General features: G+C 35.8%; 1 protein-coding gene across 1 annotated transcript; it reads right to left on the reverse strand.

The window, feature by feature from the left end:
- Positions 1–16,234: 16,234 nt before the first annotated feature.
- LOC141421697 (olfactory receptor 5W2-like) lies at positions 16,235–17,167 on the reverse strand. Its single transcript, XM_074068908.1, has one exon. The coding sequence runs from the start codon at positions 17,165–17,167 to the stop codon at positions 16,235–16,237; it is 933 nt and encodes a 310-aa protein (XP_073925009.1).
- Positions 17,168–25,280: the final 8,113 nt, after the last annotated feature.

Here is a 25,280-nt window from a genome sequence, read left to right on the forward strand (position 1 = left end):
TTCAGCTGTTTGATTTTTTTGAACTGTTTCCATCATTGTATTGATTTTCTTGGGGTATTGAAATATTTCATTGGGTTTTTGTTAAAATTTACTACATTTCCTTATGATAGATATTTTAAAATCTACAACAGTTTTTTTTTTTTATATTTATGTCTATCTGGTCACTTTCTGTCTTCTTATGTTGAGTGCTAAGTGAGATAATGGTTTCATGAAGTCTTTTGATATTTGTTGGAATGTGACGTCATTTGACCATAATTGGATGAAATGTTTTTTTAGTCTTCATAATCTGATTTGTAGTGTCTGTTCCTCCAGAAATTCTAAGCAAGCTACTTATCTTCTCTTAGAGCATATCACTTCCACTATTTCAACATTGGATGGTATTTTTGTCCAGGTTTTCTAGCAGTCAGCTGTTGGTGTGTTGTCACTGTTTCAGTGCTAGAAGACAATACAAGCCTGAGTTGATCCCAAATACATAGTTCATGTGTTGTTTAACAGAATTTCTAGAAAAAGTTCTCTTACTCCACAATCTTCTTCTTGGGGTCAGATAAGGTCCAAATGTCTCATCCATAGTTATTGTCTATACAGTAAATCATTACAGGATTCTGCTTCATTCTGGGAAGAATTACCACAGACAGACTATCCATGGGTTCTTATGTTGCACCTGGGGCTACCATTACTGCCATTCTGAGTCATACCCTGAGTCAACAGTTCATCGTGGCCAACACAACACTGGAGTAGGACCCAGACATGTGCTTCTCTGAGCTGCCTATTGCTGATGTAGATGTGTGGCTTAAGACAGCTGGAAAGAGCTACAGGTGAACAGAAATTCCATAGACTGGGAAACATGATTCCCTTAGCAGTAGAGGTCCTCCAGGGGCTCTGTCCACAGGCAGGTCTTGGGAAAGGACTACTAGGATTTATTCAGCCTTAAGTTTTAGCAACCAACACTAAAGTCCAGAACAAAGTCTCATGTTTATTATCCTACCCTAAATTAGTGAATATGGTCTTGCATCATGGTGTGTTTCCCAAGGTTGGGGAAATGATGGCCAATGTGATCTCTCTTGCCATTATGTTGAGGCTAAGCATGTTCATATGAGATGCTCATAGCCACATGAACTTTTGTAAATGCCACCATGTACCCCCGGCACAATAATTAAAAGAATCTTTTTATATTATCTTTTTGTCATTATGCCTTGTTGAATATTTTACACATTATTTCATTTATTCTAAGTTCTTTAGATGATAGCCAACATCTCACAGGTATTAACTTGTAACTTCAATGACCATATGTTCAAAAAATTTTTGATTATTGTGCATTTAAATTGATCCCTTGTAAGAAATTATCCCTTATGAAAATTCATCAAATATCTTAGACTTTTAAAGTTATTAACTATACTTTTAATTTTATAAAATTAATTATCCACACGACTTTAGAATTGTAAGAAAATGGTAAAGTCTGTAAATCTCACTTCTAACAAAATTTCAACCATAGTCATTAAATGTAGAAAGAAACAGATGAGGTGCAGCCACCCATGGAAACAGTGTTTTACTTACTTCAAATGAACAACTGAACATTATTAACTCCAATGAGCAAAGTGCTGAACAGGGCTGCTGTATGGCACAAATTGAGAAAACATAGAAAATAAGGAAAAAAAAGGATTGCCCACTGATATTATGGCACATATAGTTGTACTACCTTCTGTAATTTTTGTGGTACTGGGGATTGAATTGAGGGGTTCACACTTGTTCACCATGTGGTCTACTAAGTGAGTCATAGCCCCAGCCATTTTTGGACTTGGATATTTTGCAGATAGGGTCTTGTGCTTTTTGCCTGGCCTGGCCTCAAATCATAACCCTCCTCATCAATGCCTACCAAAAGTTGATTGTACAAGTGTGAGCTACTGTGACTGTTCTTTATCAGCCATATCTAAGTAAAATTTTATAATATGTGGATCAAGACATCACCTTCACAAAAATGAATACTATGTGTTCACTAAATGCTGATAAGAAACAGCATTTTCAAGGAAATTTTAAGCTAATGTACAGCAATTCTAATAGTAGGCATAAGTCCTGAGTTATAACACAGCAAATTTAATTGAAATTAAGCCAATTTATATAAAAGCTGAGACTCAATAATGAAAAAATATATTCATGCATCAGTTTACTCAGGTTTTACTCCAGATAATTTCTTCTTTCTTGTGAATACTCACTTGGGAATTAAGAAATTCAGAGTGTTTCCTCCCATGTGTGTTTTCCTGGTTGTTTCATTTGTTTGTTTTTGTTGTTGTTTTCCCTTTATACTATATATTTAGTGTTGGAAAATTCATCAAGCTGAAAACAGAAAAATTAGTATTTTTCAACCTTGGGAAAAGTGATTCTAAGTAAATTTAAGTGCCTTTGCATAGTTCATTGTTAATTCTTCCTGATGATCCCAATATTGAACCAATAAGGTAATCCCGTGTGATATACTGCTGATTCAAAGCTTAAACCACCTGATGAACTGCTAATAAGTCTCCCCCAAGTGAACATTTGCATCTCCCCAGAGCTATCAGACACTTACTCACTTTGCTTATGTGTATTTGGAGGATATAGAGTTGTCCTTTCACAACTTGTGATTTCTTTCTATGTTCTATTTGTCCCTTCAGGTTCTCTAGTACACCTGTCTTCAGGGAGGCTAAATTATCTGAAGATTTGCTTTGTTTCCTCAGACATCTGTTTTAGATTCTTTCTTTGGTTTGTTTTTCAATTAGGGGAAAACTCACGTGACACCAATGTCTGGTTCTAGATTAATGTTACCACCACAGAAAGAATCTCTCTACCTATTAAGCAGCTTACAGCAATTGTTCCTTTCAGCAACTTGAAAAATTTAAACTATTTTCATTCTTTAGCTTAGCTTATTCATATGAATGGATCAGTCTGTACTTTTTCTACATAGCCCTTTTTATTTAGTTTAATATTTTCAAGATTCCTCCATGATATAGTGTGTAAAAAGAACTTAATCAGATTTAGCTTCTTTTTTGTATATATGATAGTAGTGGAAATTGAACTTGGGACCTTATGCATGCTAGGCAAGTACACTATCACTTGAACCACATCTCCACCCCAACTTTACTTCTTCTTTATAACTCTCCACAGCACAGAACTTTCCCCAAGACCTATCTAAGTTTAGAACCATTCATATTACAAATGTATAATCTAATTTATTTACTACTGTTATTTGTGTTTTACTCAGAATGATGCTTGTAAGTAATTTAAAATTATCTTTACGAAAGTAGTATTCATCAGACACAATCAAATGAGAAGCGTTCCTATATTTAACTCTTTTTAGTAGTCTTGGTGACATAATATCATGAATAATATGCTTGTTTGACTAGACACCTGGGTGTCATGAAACAGAGTTCATCACATGACATTGATACCCAAATGCATTATCTCCCCTCCTGCTGGAAGCAATACTAGAAGTACCTGTGGCAGAGGAAGATATTGTTTTACATCATGACAGCAATTTTCCTAACATAAAGATTAATTAATTACTGAGGCATTTTATAAAATTTGTACACCCACATTGATATGACAGATCTTTTTCAACTCATTGTGAAGAAAAAAACCTCTTACTTAAAAAAATAATATAATCTTCTGTTTTTTTTATAACCTTATAGCAAATATGTGAAGATCTCTTTTATAAGTGAATTTTAATAATGAAAACATCTCTACTGACCTAAAATAAGCAGACCCATTATCCCAGAACTTGTCCTAATATCTATGACAAGCTGATTTCTTAACTGGCATGGTAGCATGTATGTTCTTGAAGTAATAACCAGTAACATATTTTTAAAAATTTTATGTTTATGTACTCAGTGTTTGTGAAAGTAATCCAGTTATGTGTAGTTTATTGTTATTATCATATTATATTCCAATGTACAAGCATACCATGCACTCTGAAGAGGGTGGATTTTTGACCTTCTCATAGTCCAGAGGTGACCAAACACCCTGAAAAAGGAGGATTAGAGGCCTACAAAAGGCACTTATGGGGTACCATAACCAGAAAGAAGCAAAGCCCTGTCGAAATCCACAAAGAGAAAAACTAATCACAGGAAGAACAACTCACAGCTCAACACTCTCAATTTCATGCACCTGAAGTTTCCACGCTGCTCTAGGCTCCATTACTCAGTGGTAATTCCTGCTCCCAGGAACACATAGGAGCTTAGAGCTCCATGCTTCCCCCAATACATTACCCACTACCTTCACCCTGAAACGTCAGGGAAATGGGCCCACCTGTGTAAGCAGGTCCCAAGGCTCCTGCTTCTCTAAGGGTAACAGATGGCACTCCCTGAAGCCCATGCAGAAACTAGGGCCCCAAAACTCCTGCTGTCCATAGGCTTTGCTCTACTGAGTGAGCCGCAGTGCTGCAGAATGGTACTCCCAAAGGCCAGTGTGTGAAATCAGGCTGCAGAAGTTCCACTGCCCAAAAGCTTTATTCTCCTGAGCCAGCAGAAGTACCAAGGGACTGCATTCACTGAAGCTCAGGTGGCAAATTGGACCCCAGAACTGCTCCCCACAGGTTTTGTTCTCCCAAGACTGAAGCAGCTTCTGTGGCTCCTGGAAACTCATGCCCCAACACAAGTAGACCCCCAGGGCCTACTTGCTTTGTGGGAACCAGATGATTCAAGTCCACTTGCTTTGCTGCTCCACAGGTACCCTCAACTTGCAACAGAGTGCCAGGAGCCGGCCACCACACACCCTAGTGAACCCGAGGCTCCAGATCTTGCTATTCTGCTGGCATCAGAAGCCTCCCCTCCCCACAGAGGCCCAGCATGCCTCACTGTTCCTGACAGCAAGAGATACCTCACTCCCCTGTCAGAGAGAGAATGTCAGATTCCCCACTGAGGATAGGAAATCAACAACCAGCTACTCTTCAGGAAACACCAGCTCTGTTCCCCATGGTACACAGAATTCCAGTGTTTCACACTGCATCTCCCTGAAGGAGAGTCATGTCTCTCTTGTCCAAGTGCTGGAATCCCAGCTCTTCCACCAAGTGGCAATCTGCTACTCTGCCAGTGCTAGAAGGCCTACCCCCGTAGTGCACAGAGACCCAGCATTCCCTACTGTGACTTCAGGAGAGCCCCTTAACTCTCATCTAAGACCAGGAACTTCTGTCCCTTCACAGGGAAGAAAAGAAGTAATAGGCAGCACCACAACAAAAACCTTGCAAGGGGTAATGTATCAAGTATACACCTCTCTGAGGAACACTGCTGGAGCTCCAGGAGGAAAATAAAAAAACACAAAACACCAATGACAGGAGCACAAGAGATTAAAACCATAAGCAAAAACAACTCCAGATGCATAAATATCAAGTATAATGAAACAGCAAGACAACTGCTCTCCATCAAAACCCAATTCCACCACTAAGGATCCAGAAACCTGTGTAAAGGAAGATCTATCAAATAATGAATTCCATAAATCAATAATAAAAATGATTAATGGCTTCAAAGAAGAAAGACAAAAGTTAGTATTTGACCTCAAAGAGGATGAGAATAAACAATTAAATGAGCTGAAAGAATATACAAACAAACAGATGAATGAAATTAAGAAGGCTATCTAGGATATGAAAAGGGAAATTAATAAAGTTATGGAAACCCTGAAAAAACAATCCAAAATAAACAACTAAATATCCCAAATAAATATCCCAATTGAAAGCTTAGTGAACAGAGTAGAGTAAGTTGAAAATACAGTGTCAGGAACAGAATACAAAGCAGAGGAATTAGGTCAAACAGTAAAAGATCATGAAAGAATACTAAGAAAAGACTAATGGAATATGCAAGATATCTGAGACAATGAAAACACCAAACTTATGACTCAGGAGTGTAGAAGAAGGAGAGGAGATAAAAACTAAAAGCATTGACAACTTATTCAATAGAATAATAGCAGACAACTTCCCTAACCTGGAGAAAGAGAGAGTCACCCAGATGTAGGAGGCTTACAGGAAACCAAGCTGTCAGGATCAAAAGAGAAATATCCCCAGACACATCCTAATGAAAGCACTCAGCAGACAGAACAAAGAAAGAATTCTGAAATCTGCAACACAGAAAAGACAAGTCAATATAAAGACAAACCCATTAGAATAATAGCAGATTTTTCAACTCAAACTCTAAACACAAGAAGGTTATGGAAAGACATAATTCAGACCTTGAAAGAAAGCAACTATAAATCTAATCTAGTCTACCCAGCAAAACTATCCTTCCTTATTGAAGGAGAAACTGAAACCTTTCACAGCAAGGAAAACTAAAGGAATTTGCAACCATCAAGCCAGCACTACAGAAGATACTTAAAGGACTTTTACATACAGAAGAAGAAACTAGAGTGAGACAGGTAGACTCAAGAAAGAATAAACCCTTTTGAGCAAGTAAACCAGTAAAGAAGGAATAGGTGAAACTAAACAACAGGGAAACAAAAATGACTGGAAACAGCAAGAAGGTTATGGAAAGACATAATTCAGATCTTGAAAGAAAGCAACTATAAATTTAATCTAGTCTACCCAGCAAAACTATCTTTTGGCAAAATAGCAGGATATAAAATTAACATACAGAAATCAGTAGGTTTTCTACATACCAACAACTCACAGACTGAGAAAGAAATCAGGGAAATAATCTCATTTTCAATAGCCTCAAAATCAGTAAAATACCTCAGAATAAATTTTTATTTATTTATTTCTGTTCAATAATTCACATGTGCATACATTATTTGGGTCATTCCTCCACCCTGCCCCCTTCCTCCAACCTTACCCCACTGCCTCAGTTCCAGGCAGGTCCTGTTCTGCCCTCAGAATAAATTTAACAAAAGAAACCAAAGACCTTATTAATGAAAACTATAAACCATTGTACAGAGAAATCGAAGAAGACATCAGAAGGTGGAAAGACCTTCCTTATTCATGGTCCAGTAGAATCAACATTGTAAAAATGGCAATACTACCAAAAATAATGTACATTTTCAATGCAATCATTGTCAATATTCTAATGACATTCTGCACAGTAATAGAAAAAAATAATCATAATATACATATGAATAGATAAAAGACCTGAAATAGCAAAAGCAATTCAAGCAAAAAGTCCAATGTTGGAGGCATCACAATATCTGACTTCAAACTATACTACAGAGCCATAACAATAAAAGACAGTATGGTATTGGCACAAAAACTGACAGGAAGACCAGTGGATCAGAGTAGAAGATCAAGACATAAACCCACACATAAGCCAACTTATCTTAAACAAAGGAGCCCAAAGCACACAGTAGAGAAAAAGCTTCTTTAACAAATGCTGCTAGAAAAACTGGATATCCACATGCAGAAGACTGAAAGTAGATCTCTGTCTTTCACCCTGTACCAAAATCGACTCGAAATGGATCGATGGCCTTACATAAGGCCAGAAACTGAAAGAACTCCTAGAAGCAGTGGGAAATACACTGGAATAGATAGTTAACGGGAATTACTTCCTAAAGAGAATTCAAAAAGTCTCAGCATCTAAAAGAAATAAAGAACAAATGGGATTGCATTAAACAGAATAGCTTCTGCACAGCAAAGGAAACAGTTACCAGACTCAAGAGACAGCCCACAGAATGGGGGAAAATCTTTGCCAGCTACCCTCCAATAAGGGACAGATATCTAGAATATACAGGGAACTCAAAAACTCAGCTCCCAAAGACTCAATACCCCAATGAAAAAATGGGGACATGAAATAAAGAGGGAATTCTCAAAAGAAGAGAGGTACAAATGGCCAGTGAATACACGAACACTTCCCTGGTAATAAAAAAGATGCAAACCTAAACAACACTTGGATTTTATCTCACCCCAGTTAGAATGGTCATAATCAAAGGTAGAAAGAACAATAAATGCTCTCTGGGATGTGGAGAAACAAAACCCTTAAACACTGCTGGTGGAAATGCAAATTAGTACAACCACTAAGGAAAGTAGTATGGAGATTCCTCAAAAAGCTAAAGATAAACCTGCCATATGATCCAGTAATACTGCTCCCACGTATCTACCCAAAAGAACATCAGCAGGATACAGTAGAGACAACTATACACCGATGTTCATCTCAACACTATTCTCAATAGCTGTGCTCTGGAAACCACCCATATATGCTACAACTGATGAATGGATCATGAAATTGTAGTATATATACACAATGGAGTATTACTCAGCCACAAGAAATAATATATGGGGTTTCATGGTATGCAATTGGAAGATGTTATGCTTAGTGAAGTTAGTCGGGGTCAGAAAAACAAAAGAAGCATATTTTCTCTCATACATGGAAGATAGATCCGAAGGTAAACATGTACACAAAATCAAGCATGACCATATACAAACTCAGTTGTAGAACATGTTGGTAACAGTGGAACTGCTCTGTGGAATTCGGGGAAAGAGAGAGGAAAAGAGAATGATAGAGCATACCGTAAGATGTGAAGGTAGAGGATATAAGGATGTGTACTGAAAGCTGTTAAAAAACAGCAGGTGGGAGGTAAGTGGGTAAGGGCGAATATTCAAAGGGATTGAATAGACCAAAGTAAAGCACACCCACAGTGGGCATACATTGAGACACCCTTTCAATATCAATTCAGATATTAATAATGAAAACCAGAATTATAAAATAGGCACAGCGTATGCGGGGAGGGTGGTTTACTAGTGGGAAGGGTTAGGGCAAAAGAAGGAGATTAAGTGATAGTATATGGTTGATGGACTTCACATACCTATATGAAACAGAACTGAAAAACCTCTTACAATTGTTTCAAATAGGGTGGGGAGGGGGTTGATGGGGAGAAACAATGGGAGCAATGTAAATAATGTACAGTGTAAGACTGATTGGAATTGTCACTATGAATCCCCTTCCCTGTATGGTGACTATATACTAATAAAATAATTTATAATAAAAAAATACCATGAATTTATTATGTAAAATTAGAAGTCACTGAACTATGGCCAATAACATTTGTGGAGCTCAGAAATATTCTATTAATACAGTATCTGCAATAGTTTCATGATGTACAGCAAACCTGAGTGGTTGTAACTGTGTATTTATGGTATGAAAAACACTAAAATGCATACTAGATGACTTTCTGGATTCATTAACTCTCAAACTGTTATATTCATAATATTTCATTTGTTTGCATAATTAATACTACTTCAAATAATGCAATAGTAAATATTTTACAAATTTTATGTGGAAAATGTAGTTCACCTTAGGTACCAATAGAGGAACAGAATTTGGAGTCACTAGGCATTTGTACAGTTACAGTAGATTGTTCCATACAATTTTACAAAGGGGACACTTTGTAACATCAATGCATAAGAAGCACAGTTGTTTCCCATCTGTAACACTACTTGATATTTCAACTCTTTTCATTTCAGTTGTTTTTTAATGAGCCATAATACTACATTGTAATTAATTTTAGTTACTTGAACATTAATGAAGTTGTATATCTACATCTAAGAAGTGTTGTTGGTAAGCACCTGAACATTAATAGGAATGCCCATTAAAAACACTTCAAACATGTCACATTGTCCATAAAGGCCACTTTTAAGTTACAGCTGCCTCTTGAGCTCTCATTTCATTCTGAGTGTTTGTTCACACTGAGACACTATCTCATATCAACAGGAAACCCCAAACATGGGATTTTAGCTTCAACAGTTTTAATAGATAAATAACAGTACCTTTGAGTTGTGTATGGTCTTTCTAAAAAATGGCCATATCTGTATTTTCTCAAGAAGGTGACTCAATGTTTTAGGTATCAGAAAATAAGATCAGACAATCATGAACTAGAACAGTGTCAATAGCTGTGAAATCTTCACATTCTTTGTAATTATAATGCATGCCTATAAAAGTTATGAAATATTTATATTTAAAGTACATACTGTAGAAAGTTACTTTGTTTTTATCAATATGTAATAACACTAAAATACTTTGTTGCTTACATTTTATTTTTTATTTTCAACTTCCTTATTTTCTTACAGATATAATGCAAGATATTTGGATAACAGGAATGGGACGTTCAGTCCTTGTTCAATGGACATTCAAATTTCATATTAGAAGCAAACATTTCAAACATTTCATGTTCAGGGTGATATTCAAACAATGCTTTAGATATCTGCAATCTACAATTTGGGAAGATGGTAAACAAAGCTAGCAAGAAGAGAAGATATTAAAAAGCTCTTTCCACTGCTTTTTAGCTTTATTGGACATCTTTACATCTAAAAAATCATGGGTTTGTCTACCTAAATACTTATAAAATTAGGACACTGTGCCTAAACTTCTTTCATTCTTCAATTTTCATTTCTTTAGATCTGAGATACTGTATCTTCAGGGAAGACATCCTCTCTATTAAACATGGGATTAAACATTTTGCTCTTGATATATTTTCCAGCCTTTGTACTTCATAAAAGTTTTGAAGCTTATTGTGAATTAGCTAACTGCTTACATAGTTAATGTCTGTTACTTCCATTAGGCTAAGGTTTCATTTCTATAGGAACTATGTGATTCTCCATGAAAGCAATACACTTAGATGCACAAAACACTTTAGTTAAAAATTTACAACTTTAGATAAATTTAAAATAATACTAAATGAAAGAGTGAGAAAATAAATCCTGTTCTATGAAAATACAATCATAATATATGAAGTAGGATATTTGTACAAATATTTAAAACATTCTTCAATTTTTAATTTTTTCAGTGACAGCTTTACATCCTTGTGCTGGAGGCTATAAATGAGAGGTTAAACATGGAAATCACAAGAGTGTAAAATAGTGAGTTCTTTCTTACTTGATCTAGAGAGTAGGAAGAACTTGGCCAGAAATATGTGAAGAGTTGAGTCCTCTGGAAAATCACAACTGCAGTTAAGTGGGAGGCACAGGTGGAGAAAGCTTTGTAATCTCTTTCCAAAGGCTTGAGTCTACTGATCAATAGAGTATGATAAAAAATAAAAATCAATATCAACAAAATTTAACACATACATTTACATTTCAATAAATTTACATTGTCCCTTGACAACTAACATTTATATATTTCTCATTTTTTTCTAAAATGTTGAATTTGTTTTGCTCAACCCTGTTCAAAAAATCTTGACAATCATTAACCTACCTGACTTGAGCAGTTTTGTGGTAACTGAACTTTTGGCAGAGAGCATTGCATTTTACCGGTTACATTTGGGACTTATGATCCTCAAGTTATTTCCTTCAGGCTCTGGTATGATTAATTATGGTTTTGGTTCTGTGTTCTCCCCCATGAACCTCTCCCAACTTTAACCAAAGTTGAGCTTTGTCTACTATAGCAATCAAATTGATTCTTGTCAGGAGAAAGAAGCCAAAGATTTTTGTGTATGCTATATACATATATATATATATATATATATATATATATATATATATATATATATGTGTGTGTGTGTGTGTGTGTGTGTGAGTGTGTATACTATATATATAGTATATGTATATTGTATATACAAATATATATATGCATTCAGTATATATTCACATATGTATATGCACACAAATATACACGCATAAAATATAATCTAAACTTTCCTTCTCCAAAGTAGAACTCTAATGAAACAGCCCCTCTACTCAATCACTCCCAACTTCTATGTACTTATTTATTCTTCCATTTTAATCACTTTCTTTATTACCTCATTTAGGACTATTACTATTATTTTATAGATTTGTTTTAGTTTTTATTAGGATATACATTCCATCATACTCATCCTTTAAAGTAAATTAATTATTATTATATTCATTAGTTTTGCAGCTACTACTTCTAATTCCAGAACATTTTTTATAGCTCCAATAAGATCATGTTTTTACCATAGATAATTTCATTTCACCATTTTCTATTTGAATAGCCACTGGAATTTCCAATACAATGTTGAAAAGAGGTGGTCTGAGTGTGTATTCTTATCTTGTTCTGATTGTACAGGAAAAGGCTCCAAGTTTTTTAACTGTGGATTAAGATGTTAGCTGCAAGGTTCTCATATATATGGCCTTTGTTGTGTAGAGAATCATTCCTTCTATACTTAATTTACTGATAATTATTCTCCTAACTCATGTTGAATTTTGGCAAATACTTTTCTCTATCTCTTGAGATGACTATTTGTCTTATATCTCTGATTTCTTAATTTGATGCATCTCATTTATTGACTTGGCATATTGAATTAATCTTGCTTCTTATGGAATTCCTCACAAATGATGATGACAATTTCTTTATGTACTATTGAACATGGATGGCTTAGTAATATTTCATTGAGGACTCTTACATCAATGCTAATCAGATATATTGGCCTATAATTTTCTCCTATTGTCTTCATTGAACTCTCATATCAGGGTTGTTCTGACCTCATAAACTTGGAGGTATTCCTTCCCATTAGCTTTTGGAAGAGTTTGATAAATGTTAATGATTGCTTTATGTATTCAACCCTTCCCATGTTGGGTTCAAGTGTATTTATAATTCCTAAGTAATCTTAATGTATGGACTCTTTAATCATTACATAATAGTCTTTTGTCTCTTTTTACAAAGTTGATTACTTGCACGTAAATGGATGGAAATGGAGAATATCATTCTGAATGAGGTTAGCCAGGCTCAGAAGACCAAAAATCATATATTCTCCTTCATATGTGGCTTTAGATCTAGGGCAAATGCAGCAATGTGGTTGGACTGGGACCACATGACAAGGAGAGAGCACATACAGGAGATATAGGAATAGGAAGAAAACCCAAAACATGAAAGCGTTTGATGTCCTCACTCCAGAGGAACTAATACAGAAACCTTAAAGCTACAGAGGTTAACATGAGAAGGGGATCAGGAACAAGTGTAAAGATCAGTTAGAGGTGAATCAACCTCGGTTGTAACACACTTGTACATGAAAGCATTGCTAGGAATCTTTCTGTATAGCTATCCTTAACTCAACTAGCAAAAACACTTTCTCTTCCTTTATTATGCTTAAGTCTTTTCTTCAACAAAATTAGAGATAAGGGCAAAACAGGTTCTGCCTGGAATTGAGGGGTGGAGGAGGGGAGGGAGGGAGAGAGCAGGGGGTAGAAATAACCCAAACAATATATGCACATGTGAATAAATGAATAAAAAAAGTCTATGGTACTGGAAGTAAGTATAGCTACTACTGTTTTCTTTTTGTTTTCATTTGGTGCTGCATGGCACAAATTCAGTGTTCTGCTGAATTGGGGTTCATTGTAGCATTTACAAAGATTCTTAAAATGTATCAAATAGATCACACTTGAATTCATTCTCTCCACTGCTCTCTTCATCCCCCCTCCTCTGATTACTGGAACAGTCTCAACAGGTATCATTTTTACATTTATATACATGTGTGTACATTATTTGCACAGTATTCATACTGCTTTCCCTTCCACATTCTCCCTCCACCAGTACCAAACTCCCTCTCTCCTCCTCAGAACCTGTTCTGCCCTCCCATTCTCTGATTTTATAGATGAAAAAGCATAAACATAAAAAGAAAAGCTGACATTTTTGCTATTTGAGATAAGGATAGCCACACGTGAAGTTTCCCTGTGTTTTTTTTTTGTGTGTGTGTGCATTTAAGTATTACAACCCAATTGGTTCATCTCTACCAGCTCTCTTCACTCCTCCCTAGTCCAGTTTCCATGTTGGCCCCCGTCAGTTTAAGATTTCTCCATACATTCCTGTACAGTAAACACATCAACCAAATTCAAGGTTTTAGTTTCCTTCCCTGGCCCTATTCCTCCTGAAGGCCTTTGCTTAGGATGATCCCTGACCCATAATATTTGTTTTAGGTCTATAATCCACATATGATGGAGAAAATGTAGGTTTTGGCCTTCTGAGCCTGACTAACTTCACTTAAGATGATGTTCTCCAGTTCCATCCATTTATCTATGAATTACAAAATTTCATTCTTCTTTGTGGCTGAGAAAAATTCCACTGTATATAAATACCATATTTTCTTAATCCATTCGTCAGTAGTGAGGCATCTTGGCTGTTTCCATATCTTTGATATTGTGAATAGTGCTGCAATAAACATGGGTGTGCAAGTGCCTTTGTTGTAACCTGACTCACATTCCTTTGGGTATATTCCTAAGTCAAGGTTGTCTTTTAAATTGTGACAATCTAATAAAAATATTCCCAATAATTTTTTAATCTCAAAAATTTCAGGGAGATTGAAATGACAGTTGCTAAAATTAATCTATCCTGTTTTTGTTCTTACCATTAAAAGATTTTGAATACTTTTCTCTTTAGTTCATACCCTCGGGGTCTGATAACAAGAGTGAATACGTACACTCTTCAGAAGCTACGATATAAAGGTGCCATCTTGGAAGGAGATTGGTTAAGTAGATAACGTGTTCACAATCTCTGTATTAGTGAGTTCAGTAATACTCAAGTATGCTTGAACTTTGAATACATTTCAGTGAATCTTGCCTTGGTGCTGCTCATAAGTAACAACTCCAAAAAAAGTACGAAATGAAGAAAATATAATACATTTGAAAGTCTTTTTAAAAACAAAACAAATATTCTCCATAGGATTCTTTCACTATGGTACTTTCAAATGTATCACATTGTCCATAAATGCCACTTTGAAAGGCAGAGGAGCTTGGGTTCTCATTTCAATCTGAAATTTTTTTTTCACACAAAGGCACTATCTAATGTCAGCAAGAAAACCTAAGACAAACATCTGGTTTTAGCTTTTATAGCTGTAATAGATAAATAAGAGTAACTTTGAGTCTTATGTGGTCTTTCTAAAATATGGTCATATCTATATTTTTTTTAACAAGGTGATCAATGCTTTAGCTATCAGAATTTAAGCACAGAGAATGATGAAATAGACGTGTCAGCAGTAATGAAATCTTTACATTATTTGTAATTATTATGTATGCCTTTACCATATGCAGTAGATTTTTTACTTTGGTGTCTACAACTATTTCATGTTACTTATTAAAAGTTATAAAATATATATACTCACATGTTAATTTTATTTTGCCAATACCCAATAACACTAAAATATTTCATATTTATATTTTGATCTTTATTTTTTGATTTACCCATTTCATCACAAGCACAATGCAGATTATTTGGATTACAGGAATGGAACACTCAGTCCTTGTGCAATGGGCATTCACTATTTCATATGGGAAATAAGCATTTCATACATATACAAGGTTATATTGAGACAATGTCTTTAGGTGTCTGTGATATACAAAAAGGAACATTCAACCAAGCCAGAGAAGGGGGAAGATGGGAAAGAAAGGTAATAAGAGGAAATGGTAAAAGGTTGACAGTAAATAATTACAACACACAGATATCCAAGTAAAAGTGCTTTACAATGCTCTTTAGCCATGTAGGACATGTTTATATCTAAAATTTATAGACTTGTTGACCTAAATACTTCTTAAATTGTTTGACACTATGCCTAAAAGTCATTTCTTTCTTCAATTCGCATTTCTTTAGAAAAGAGGTACAATGTCTTCAGGTAAGAAAGCCTCTCTCTTACATACAGGATTAGATCTTTAGTTCTTGATATATTTTCCCCAGCCTTTATACTTCATAAAAGTTTTGAAGCTTATTGTGAATTGGTTGATTGCTTAGTTAGTTAATGTATGTTACTTCAATTAGTCTATAGGTTTCATTACTATAGAAGCTATGTGATTCACCATGAAGACAAAACAATTAAGTGCACAAAAACAATTACAAAAAGGGGAAAATTAAAATATAATTAAAGCAAAGCTTTAGTGAAAAAGTAAGAAAGTAAAATCTGGCAAAGCTAGGACTGTCAGGAAGCTTTTACACAAAGGGATAGTATCATATTCAGATTTGAGAGACATGACTGGGAAGCCAAGCACTTTGGCACAGGCCTATAATTCCAACTACTGGAGAACCTGCTTCAGGAAGACCACAACTTCAAGGCACTCCCAGGCAGGAGAGGGAGACCTTCTCACACAACACAAAAGAAATAACTGTAGACAATAATGCTGACTTTGGATGAAGGCATGATATATGGTGATACCATAATAGTATTATCTGTAAATCCTAGTTACACAAGGGAGTACCGCAGGTTAGGGAAATACAGCATTTTCCTGTGATTGGGCTTTAGTATGAATATTCATTTCATCAACATGAAATACTTGGGACAAATTTTTATTTCTCACACATCATACTGTTTTAGGAAAACAAAATTACAATGTATATGCAGCATGGGAAATTTATATAAATACTTAAAACCTTCTTTTATTTTTAATTTTTTCCAGGGCCTGTTTTACATCCTTGTTCCGGAGGCTATAAATCAGGGGATTCAACATGGGAATCATAAGGGTATAAAACAATGAGGTCATTTTATCTTGATCAAGAGAGTAGGAAGAACTTGGCCGAAAGTATGTGAAGAGTAGGGTTCCCTGGAAAATTGCAACTGCAGTTAAGTGGGAGGCACAGGTGGAGAAAGCTTTGAACCTCCCCTCAGCAGTGTGGATCTTTAAGACAGATAAGATGATATAAAAATAGGAGACAAGAACTCCTGAAATGGTGCTTAGTTCCATGAACCCATAAACGGTAAATAATACTAGCTGATTGACTTGTATGTCAGAACAGGAAAGGAGGTACAGTGGAGGTAAATCACAGAAGAAATGATTGATCTCATTAGATCCACAGAAACATAAGTGGAAAGCCAACATTGTATGTATCAAAGCATCTCCCATTCCCACCATGTAAACCCCAGCCACAAGCAGGGCACACACCCTGTTGGACATGTGGACTGTATAGAGCAAGGGGTTGCTTATGGCCTTGTACCGATCAAAAGCCATCACTACCAGCAGTACACACTCAGCATCTGCAAAGGTACAAGAGATGAAGAATTGTAGAGCACAGCCTAAGAAGGGAATTGATTTGTTTTTGCCAAAGATGTCCATCAGCATCTTGGGTCCAATTGCTGTGGAATAGCAGAGATCACAGAAAGAGAGGTGGCTGAGGAAAAAGTACATTGGTGTGTGAAGCTGTGAGTCCAGTCTTATTAAAATGATCATTCCAAGGTTTCCCATAAGATTAATGAGATAAACAAGTAAGAATACAGCAAATAGAGGCCCTTTCCTCTCAGGGTTATTGGTAATTCCTATAAAAATGAATTCAGTCAGTGAGGAACAATTTTCCCTGTCCATTCTTCAGTCTGGTTAATCTTTGGAGAAAAAGAGAAAAAGTAAACAGATGCATATTTGCACATCTGAACCCCAACAGTGTTTTTGTAAAACAGATTATAATTCATTTCTACTCATTTTTCTTCTTTGAAAATTGACTAGTCATATGTTAGTTTTGAAAACCATTTTTGTGTATTTGTAAGTAGTGAAAAAAATCTGAGGTAGGCAGTTGAGAAAACTTGTTCTAAATCTAACTGCCTTTTGAAGCATGCCACTTTCTACAAGATCCCTCGTCTTCATGGGACCTACTTCCTATGTTTCACAGAGCAAATTTGCATGCATTGAATCCCATTCGGTCTTCAAAATAATATGGAATAAACATGTATGTGGGAGTGACAGGCTATACACTATAAGAGTGAGTGTTTCCTGTGCTTAAATATATTCACATGTAAAGAGAAATGACTTCAGTTATTATATTCCTGAAAATCATGGTTGCATTCAAATATTTCCCATTATTTCCCAAATTAATTTCTGAGTGAAATTAATAACAAATCATAAAACACTTTTGGCTTAGTTATATCAATATAGAGTAAATCATAAAACACTTTTGGCTTAGTTATATCAATATAGAGTATAAACACTCACTAATAATAGTAAAAATTAGTTACTTTGCTTGATATGTGTATTTAGTATTTGAGGTGACAAAAATAATTTTTATTGCCTTTTTCTTTCAAAAATTTTATGGTTTCACCCCAATATTCATTACCTGTTTGTAACAGCAGTCTGTTTCCAAAGGCTGACCTTCTGAGCAATACAGTGTACTAAAAAAAAAAAAAAACACCATCCAAATTTAACATACACCTTTGCATTTCAGTAAATTTAGATTGTCTTTTGACAAATATGAAATATAACTTTCCACTTTTTTCTAAAATTTGAATTTTTTTTTGTTTTACCTTATATCAAATCTAGAGATTCAGAAACCTATCTGACTTAAGCAGTGTGCTGTAACTAAACACTAGGCAGATAGTATTGTATTTTACCAGGTCACATTTGGGACTTTTATGGTCCTGAAGTTATTTCCCTCAGGCTTTGGCTGCTTAATTATATTTTCAGATCCATATTCTCCCCTGTGAATCCATTCCAACTTCAACAATGGTTGAGCTCTGTTTACTATAGAAATCAAATTAGTCTTCATCAGGATAAGCAGTGTGGATTTTAACACACACACACACACACACTCACACATACACACACACACACACATACATGCAGATACACTCCCAGAAAATATAGTTGAAACTTTCCTTCTCCAAGGTAGAAATGTAAAGAAATTCAAACAATCCCTCTACTAAATCATCCTAACTACTTTTGATTTTTTTATTCCCTCTTCCCTTTTTAAGTTATTTTAACTCATTTAGAAATATTACAATATTTGATAGAGTTATTTTAATTTTTATTAGGATATAAGTAACATTCTGTAATACTCAACTTTTAAAATAAATTTCTTCTTTTTTGTATTCATTAAGTTTTGTGCTATTACTTCTAGCGAATTCCAGAACATTTTTCATAACAGCAACAAAATCATGTTTTCAACAGGGATAACTTCTTTTCACCATTTCCTATTTGAATATCCATGAGGACTTCTAATTCAATGTGAAAAGAGATGATCTAAGTGAACATTCTTATTTCTGATCTTACAGGAAAAGTCTCCAATTTTTTTCATCATTTATCATGATGGGTTCAGAGTTCTTACATACATGGTCTTTGTTGTGTTGGGAATCATTCCTTCTATACCTATCTTATTCAGAATTTTTCTCATAAAGAGATATTGAGCTTTGCCAAATACTTTTCTGTATTTCTTGAGATGACTGTATATTTTATACCTCTAGTTTGTTTATCTGGTGCATTGCATTTATTGATTTGTATATACTGAAGTAATCTTATTTTTTATGGAAATAATAACAAAATAACCTTTATACACTATTGAATGTGACTTGATAATATTTCATTAAGGACTCTTGCATTAATACTAATCAGAGATATTGGCCTTTAATTTTCCTTTCCTATATTGTCTTTATCGAGCTTTGATATCAGTTTGAAGAATGCCCTTTAGCATTGCTGAAAGGCAGCTCTACTGGTGACAAATTCTCTCTACTTACTGATTATCTAAGAAAGTCTTTAAAATACCCCTCCATTTCTTACATACAGGCATAATAGCTATGATATTCTTAAATTTTTTCTTTCAGAATTTTGAACATATAATTTCCATTCTATCTGGCCCAATAGGTTTCTTAATAAAAACTTGCTGACAAAGTTATGAAGATTCCCTTGTACACAATAATCCACCTTTCTCTGCTGCATTAAAATATCTGTTAAAGTTTTGCAACTTGATTCTGAAGTGTCAATATTGTTCTTTTCATCTCATCAAATTTGGTATCCATTGTGCTTCCTGAATGTATCTTTCTGTTTCTTTTTCTGGCTTCTGTAGGTTTCTGCTTTGCTTCTTTTTTAAAAATCAGTCCTGTCCTTTTATCTCTTTCTTCCTCTTCTGGTTCATGGGAAATGTATATTTTGCTATGCTCAGTGGTGACCCTTACATTATCTTTATCCTCTTCTTTCCCCAATTTTGCTCTTCAGATTATATAATTTCTAGTAACCTATCTTCAATTTGACTTACTGTTTTACTCTTCTATTAAATCCCTCTATTGAATTTAAAATTGTTATATTTAAGTGCTAGAATATCTATTTGCTTGGTTTTTATTTGCTACCTCTTGGTTGACATTCTCAGTTTGTTCCTACACTGTTCTCTTGACCTCAGAGCATTTTCATTACCATTATTTTAATTTCCTGTCATGTAAATCACATAAATTCATCTCACTCATCAGTTTCTAGAGATCATTAAAACTTTCCCAAAATCAATGAATCAATTAAGAAATGGACAACTAAACTAAATAGAACTTTCTCAAAAGAAGAAATTCAAATGGCCCAAACAACATATGAAAAATGCTCATCATCTCTAGCCATAAAGGAAATGAAAATCAAAATCACACTAAGATTCCACCTCATCCCTGTTAGAATACCCACCATCAAAAACACTACCAACAACATGTGTTGGAGAGGATGTGGGGAAAAAGGAACCCTCATACACCACTGGGAAGAATGCAAGCTGGTGCAACCATTCTGGAAAAATATTTGGAGGCTTCTTAAAAATCTAAACATAGATTTGCCACATGATCCAGGAATCCCACTCCTGGAGATATACCCAAAGAATGTGACACAGGTTACTCCAAAAGCACCTGCACACCCATGTTTACTGCAGCACTATTCACAACAGCCAAGTTATGGACACAATCAAGATGCCCCACTACTGACAACTGGATCAAGAAAATGTATTTATACACAATGGAATTTTACTCAGCCATGAAGAAAAATGAAATCTTATCATTTGCAAGTAAATGGATGGAACTGGAGAACATCATTCTGAGCGAGGTTAGCCAGACTCAGAAGACCAAAAGTCACATGTTCTCCCTCGTATGTGGTCTTTAGATCTAGGGCAAATACAACAATGTTGTAGGACTTGGGTTACATCACAAAGGGAGAACATATTGGGAGGAATAGGGTTAGATAGAAAACCCAAACCATGAAAGCATTTTATGTCTCCACTCCAGAGGAATTAATACAGAAACCTTAAAACAACAGAGGTCAATACAAGAAGGGGATCAGTATCCAGTGTACAGATCAGTTAGAGATGAATCAATGTGGGTTGTAACACATTTGTACATGAAAGCAATGCTGGGAATCTCTCTCTATAGCTGTCCTTATCTCAACTAGCAAAAATGCTATGTCTTTCTTATTATTGCTTATTTCTACTCTTCAATGGAAATGGAGAAAAGAGCAGAACAGGTTCTGCCTGGAAGGGAGGGGGGTTGGGGAACAGGGTGGGGGCAGGGGCAGGAAGCAGAAATGACCCAAATAATGTATGCATATGTGAAAAAATGAATAATAAAAAAGGTTTTTAAAGTTGGAATAAATTTCCCTTTTTTAAAATTTGTGTTGGTTTCTTGTCTTGGTTCTCTGCATTAGATAAGAAAACTCTATCAGTCTTGTTGAATTGGTCTCATGCTGGAGAAGGGTCTCACCAGTCTGTCTGGCCAGAGATTTTAAGGTAATTCTAAAATCTGTGTGTTTGTCCAGACTGCTGTCTCTGGTTTAGGTATCACTAGGTGCTTAGAATTTGAATCATTCTGTGGGCACCTCAAGACTGGCAAGGTAGGAGCCAGAATATATGGATGTAGCAAGAAGTTTGGAGTATCCTTTGCATGTTCCAGTTCCTTCTGTCTTTGTGGGGGTAGATAAGCATGAGTGTTTACTTCCTAGTATGCAATAATATGATTTGTGCCCAACACTACTGCTCAAGTTCACACTGAACTCTCTGATCCTGGAGAGATAGCTTCTGGAACAGGTCTTGTTTTATGTCAACCACTGATGTTTGGTTGTCTAGAGACATTCAGAAATGCAAGGCCCAATTGACTCTTGAACTAGGTAATTAATGAGAGAGTAAGTTGCCTAGGAGCTGCTAAAATTGTGGCACTCAGTGCATGATCAAATTTCTTCCTGAAATAATGAGTAGATTTGGATTTATCACTGGGGCAAGCTATATGCAAAGCTCACGCAGTGTTAACCTTTGGTGCTCTACCTAAGTGTGTGCTTGCTCCATTGGCTCACAGGTGTGTGCTATAAGACACTGCCAGAGAGACAATTGGAGTTGCAGATTCTTATCATTTTTCTGCATTTGTTCAAATGTTTATCACCTGGAAGTGTTTGTGTGCCATTTTAAAGAACCAGCTGTCCTGTGATCCAAGGAGACTCACATGTACCTACTCACCTCTGCTCCAAGAGATACAAGGCTAAGGATGGAGTTCTCTGAAATTCAGCTTTAAAAGTTGCAACAGTTAATGAGCAGCACAAGCCCTTTTGAGGAAACCTGGGAAGTTGTATCTTTAAAGCCCCGTTTTAGTACTGCTCCTGGATTATGAAGGCACTGGAAGTGTTTGCATGACTATATAAATCTGGTTCTTTTTTTTCTGTAAGTCTAAAGAGACAAATTATTTGTCAATTTCTCTATTCACAGAGGTAGGAAATTTGGGATACACTACTGTAGGTAGAAGCTGTAACTTCATGTTGGAACAATCTCCTCCCAGGAATAATTAATAATTTGTTGTTATCACTGGGATGAGCTGAGAAAAATATTTAGGAAGAGCTGCTCTACTTTTCAGGCTTCCTCTTTTGTGGTCTGATATCACTTAGTTAGAAGCTACCTGCCAAGACCACTGCAACAGTGTGCCCCTTCCATGGAAAGTCAGGACCTACATTTCAGCACTCTCTGCATTCCTCCTGTGGAATGAACTCAGAGGACCTAATTCACACCTACAAAACTGTTGCTTTTTCCCCATTGTCTAAGGAAATCTTTATATACTGAATCCCCTCTGTGGACAGAGTTAATGAATTAATAGCCAAACCAAGGAGAACTGTGGAGTTTGGGTGGTATATTGTGAGTTCTAAACCTTTCCTGATGGAAAGAGAACCTGAGTGTTGAAGATTTCTTTTCAAAAGTTTTATGATACAGTGCTCATGCACAATAGCTTCCATGCCAGAATGTTCCTCATCTTTCCTATGCATCTGATGTGGATGTTTTCTCAGATTCCCTGTAAGTAGGAGTCCCTCAGTTCATCTTTTTCTCTCATCAGAAATTGGTCTGAGAATAGATGTTTATTTTCTAAGTCCTTGTGAGAAGGAAAAGTAATGTGACTATGTTGAAGTGTTGCTATCACTCCTTCAGCACTAGTTACAGTATCTCTAGGTACAGTCTTTTGGGGACTGAACCTTGCCAGAGATATTTGAACTTCCTGCACTTTCATATTTATATTTTCCCTAGATTTTTAAAAACTTTTTAGCCATCATTTCTATAAATAAGTTTTCCTGCACTTTCTCCCTACTCCTTATTTTATTCTGCTGTGTTATCTTTTTTGATGGTGTTAAAAATCTTACATCTCACATCTTTTCTTCATTTAATCCCATTTTCTTCTTCTTTTATCTCCTTTCATTCTACATTTTCAAATAATCTTCCTTAGGCACACAGATCCTTTCTTCTCATTAATCAATTCTTCTGTTTTTACTCTCTGCTGCATCTTAAATTCTACTCATTTAATACTCAGCTTCAAAACTCGGTTCTATTTTTTTTAAATTTCAATCTACGTATTTAAGTTCTTAGTTTCTTCAATGAGTGTCATCCTGATTTTGTTGAATTACCTATCTATGTTCTTTTGATATTCACTGAAATAATTCCTTAAATAATTCACTGAAATATTCTTTAAAACAATTATCTAATTCTTTCCAAGCCATTCATAGGTCTTTTTTGGGGGGGTCAGTTATGGAAGTTTATTCTGTTCCTTAATGGGAATATATTTTTTCTGTGTATGTATTTATATATGTATTTTTATTGTTTTGGATTTATATCTGTGACATTTTTCTGCACCTAGTGTCAGGGTGGAAAGATTGCCATGGAAAGGTGCCAGCATCCTATCTGAGTGGGTGGCAGTGGTTCTACTTCCACTGAAAGAATAGTGATATAAACTCTGTGAAGATCTACCAGCTGAAGCCACTGTTGACAAAGACTGCACTGAGTACGCACTGGGGGAATGCTCATGGTGATGTTAGTGCTACTGTTGGCTGTGCAGTACACTTGGAGTGGCAAGAAAGCTGATTTCTGGGGCATGAACAAAAGTACAGGACTTAGGTTTAGGGCAGTGAATCCATGCCCAGGTACAATATCACTTGTGACTTCACTGTAATGGTGTCTATCCAACTTGTGAGTGCCTATTAAAAATCTGGGAAGCCAGTGACTGGAGCCTGAATATATGCAGAGATAGTACCCTTACCTAAGATAGGTTGTTATGTAGCAGAACTGTTCTCTGAGTCCATCTTTGCTACTATAACAAAATATCTTTGATGGGTAATTTTTAAAAATATACTAATTTATTTTCACAATCTTTGAGGCTGGATATTCCAAGATCTAAGCACAAGTGTTTCAGTGGCAAAGTCGTGTTTCTTATAGGTGGATCCTTTTCAGTATCCACAAATGATCGAACAGGTTCTCAAAAGTTCAAAGACCTCACAGCTCTTCTATCTGTATTTTAAGGGTATCGTGTATTCATGAGGGCAAAATTCTCATAATTTAATCACTTCCTAAGAGGGCTTCACTTCTTAACATCACAGCAACAGGATTAGGTTTGAACATGCATTTCAGAGGGACACTTTCATACCACAGCAACTGATATCTAAGCATAGACATGGGCAGAGAGAGAATGTGGCCATAGTTCTGTGATATATCAGTTTGCTCTGGTGATAGGTTCAGTGTCTGAGTGATAGGTAAGTGCAATGCAACTGAAAAGCCAAGGTCCAGAGGGTGGAAATTAAAATAGTCCTGGGCATAAGCTAATTTGCTATTGGCAACAAGTTGTGGTGAGAGTATGGGCATACACATAAATTGTGGTTATAGGCCCAGAATACAAACTGCTCTCTATCATGGTGGTTCTGATGTCAATGCCAGTGTTGCATGCAATGCACTGTAGAGCTGGGGTCTGGAAGGAAGGCATTTGTGAACAGTCTGTAGCTCTCTAGTCAGAGACACACACTTATTTTAAAAGGACAATGACTATTCCTGAAACAGCACAAAAGCACTCCATTGCTGATGATGATGCTGATGCAGTGGAATCTCCCATTTCATTGGATCCACAGCAAATGTAGCTGTTGGCTTCCTCGGTGGCAAAAGATACTGTTGTTCTCCTTAGAACAGGTTGCTGGAGACATAAAAGGTGCCCTATGGCTGACAGAGTTAACTCCCACCATTCCTTCTTTCTAACCATCTACAAATATCTCAAAGTTGCTGTTCTCCCAGTGTTCTTTCTATGAAGTTATGCTCCATGTTTTCACTCTGTTGCTGCATGTTTATAAATGGTTCCTCGAGTCCTCATAAGACTGCTATCATTCCTGAATAATTGACTATTTGTTGTTTTTCCTAAGGAGATGAAGACTGGTATCTCTTATGCAAGCTTGCTTATAAAATTTCATTAATTCA

Source organism: Castor canadensis, chromosome 1, assembly GCF_047511655.1.
Source record: "Castor canadensis chromosome 1, mCasCan1.hap1v2, whole genome shotgun sequence".
Taxonomy (NCBI): Eukaryota; Metazoa; Chordata; class Mammalia; order Rodentia; family Castoridae; genus Castor; species Castor canadensis.

Coding starts and splice junctions, on each gene's coding strand:
- LOC141421697 (XM_074068908.1), bottom strand. CDS start 17,167: ATGGACAGGGAAAATTGTTCCTCACTGACTGAATTCATTTTTATAGGA.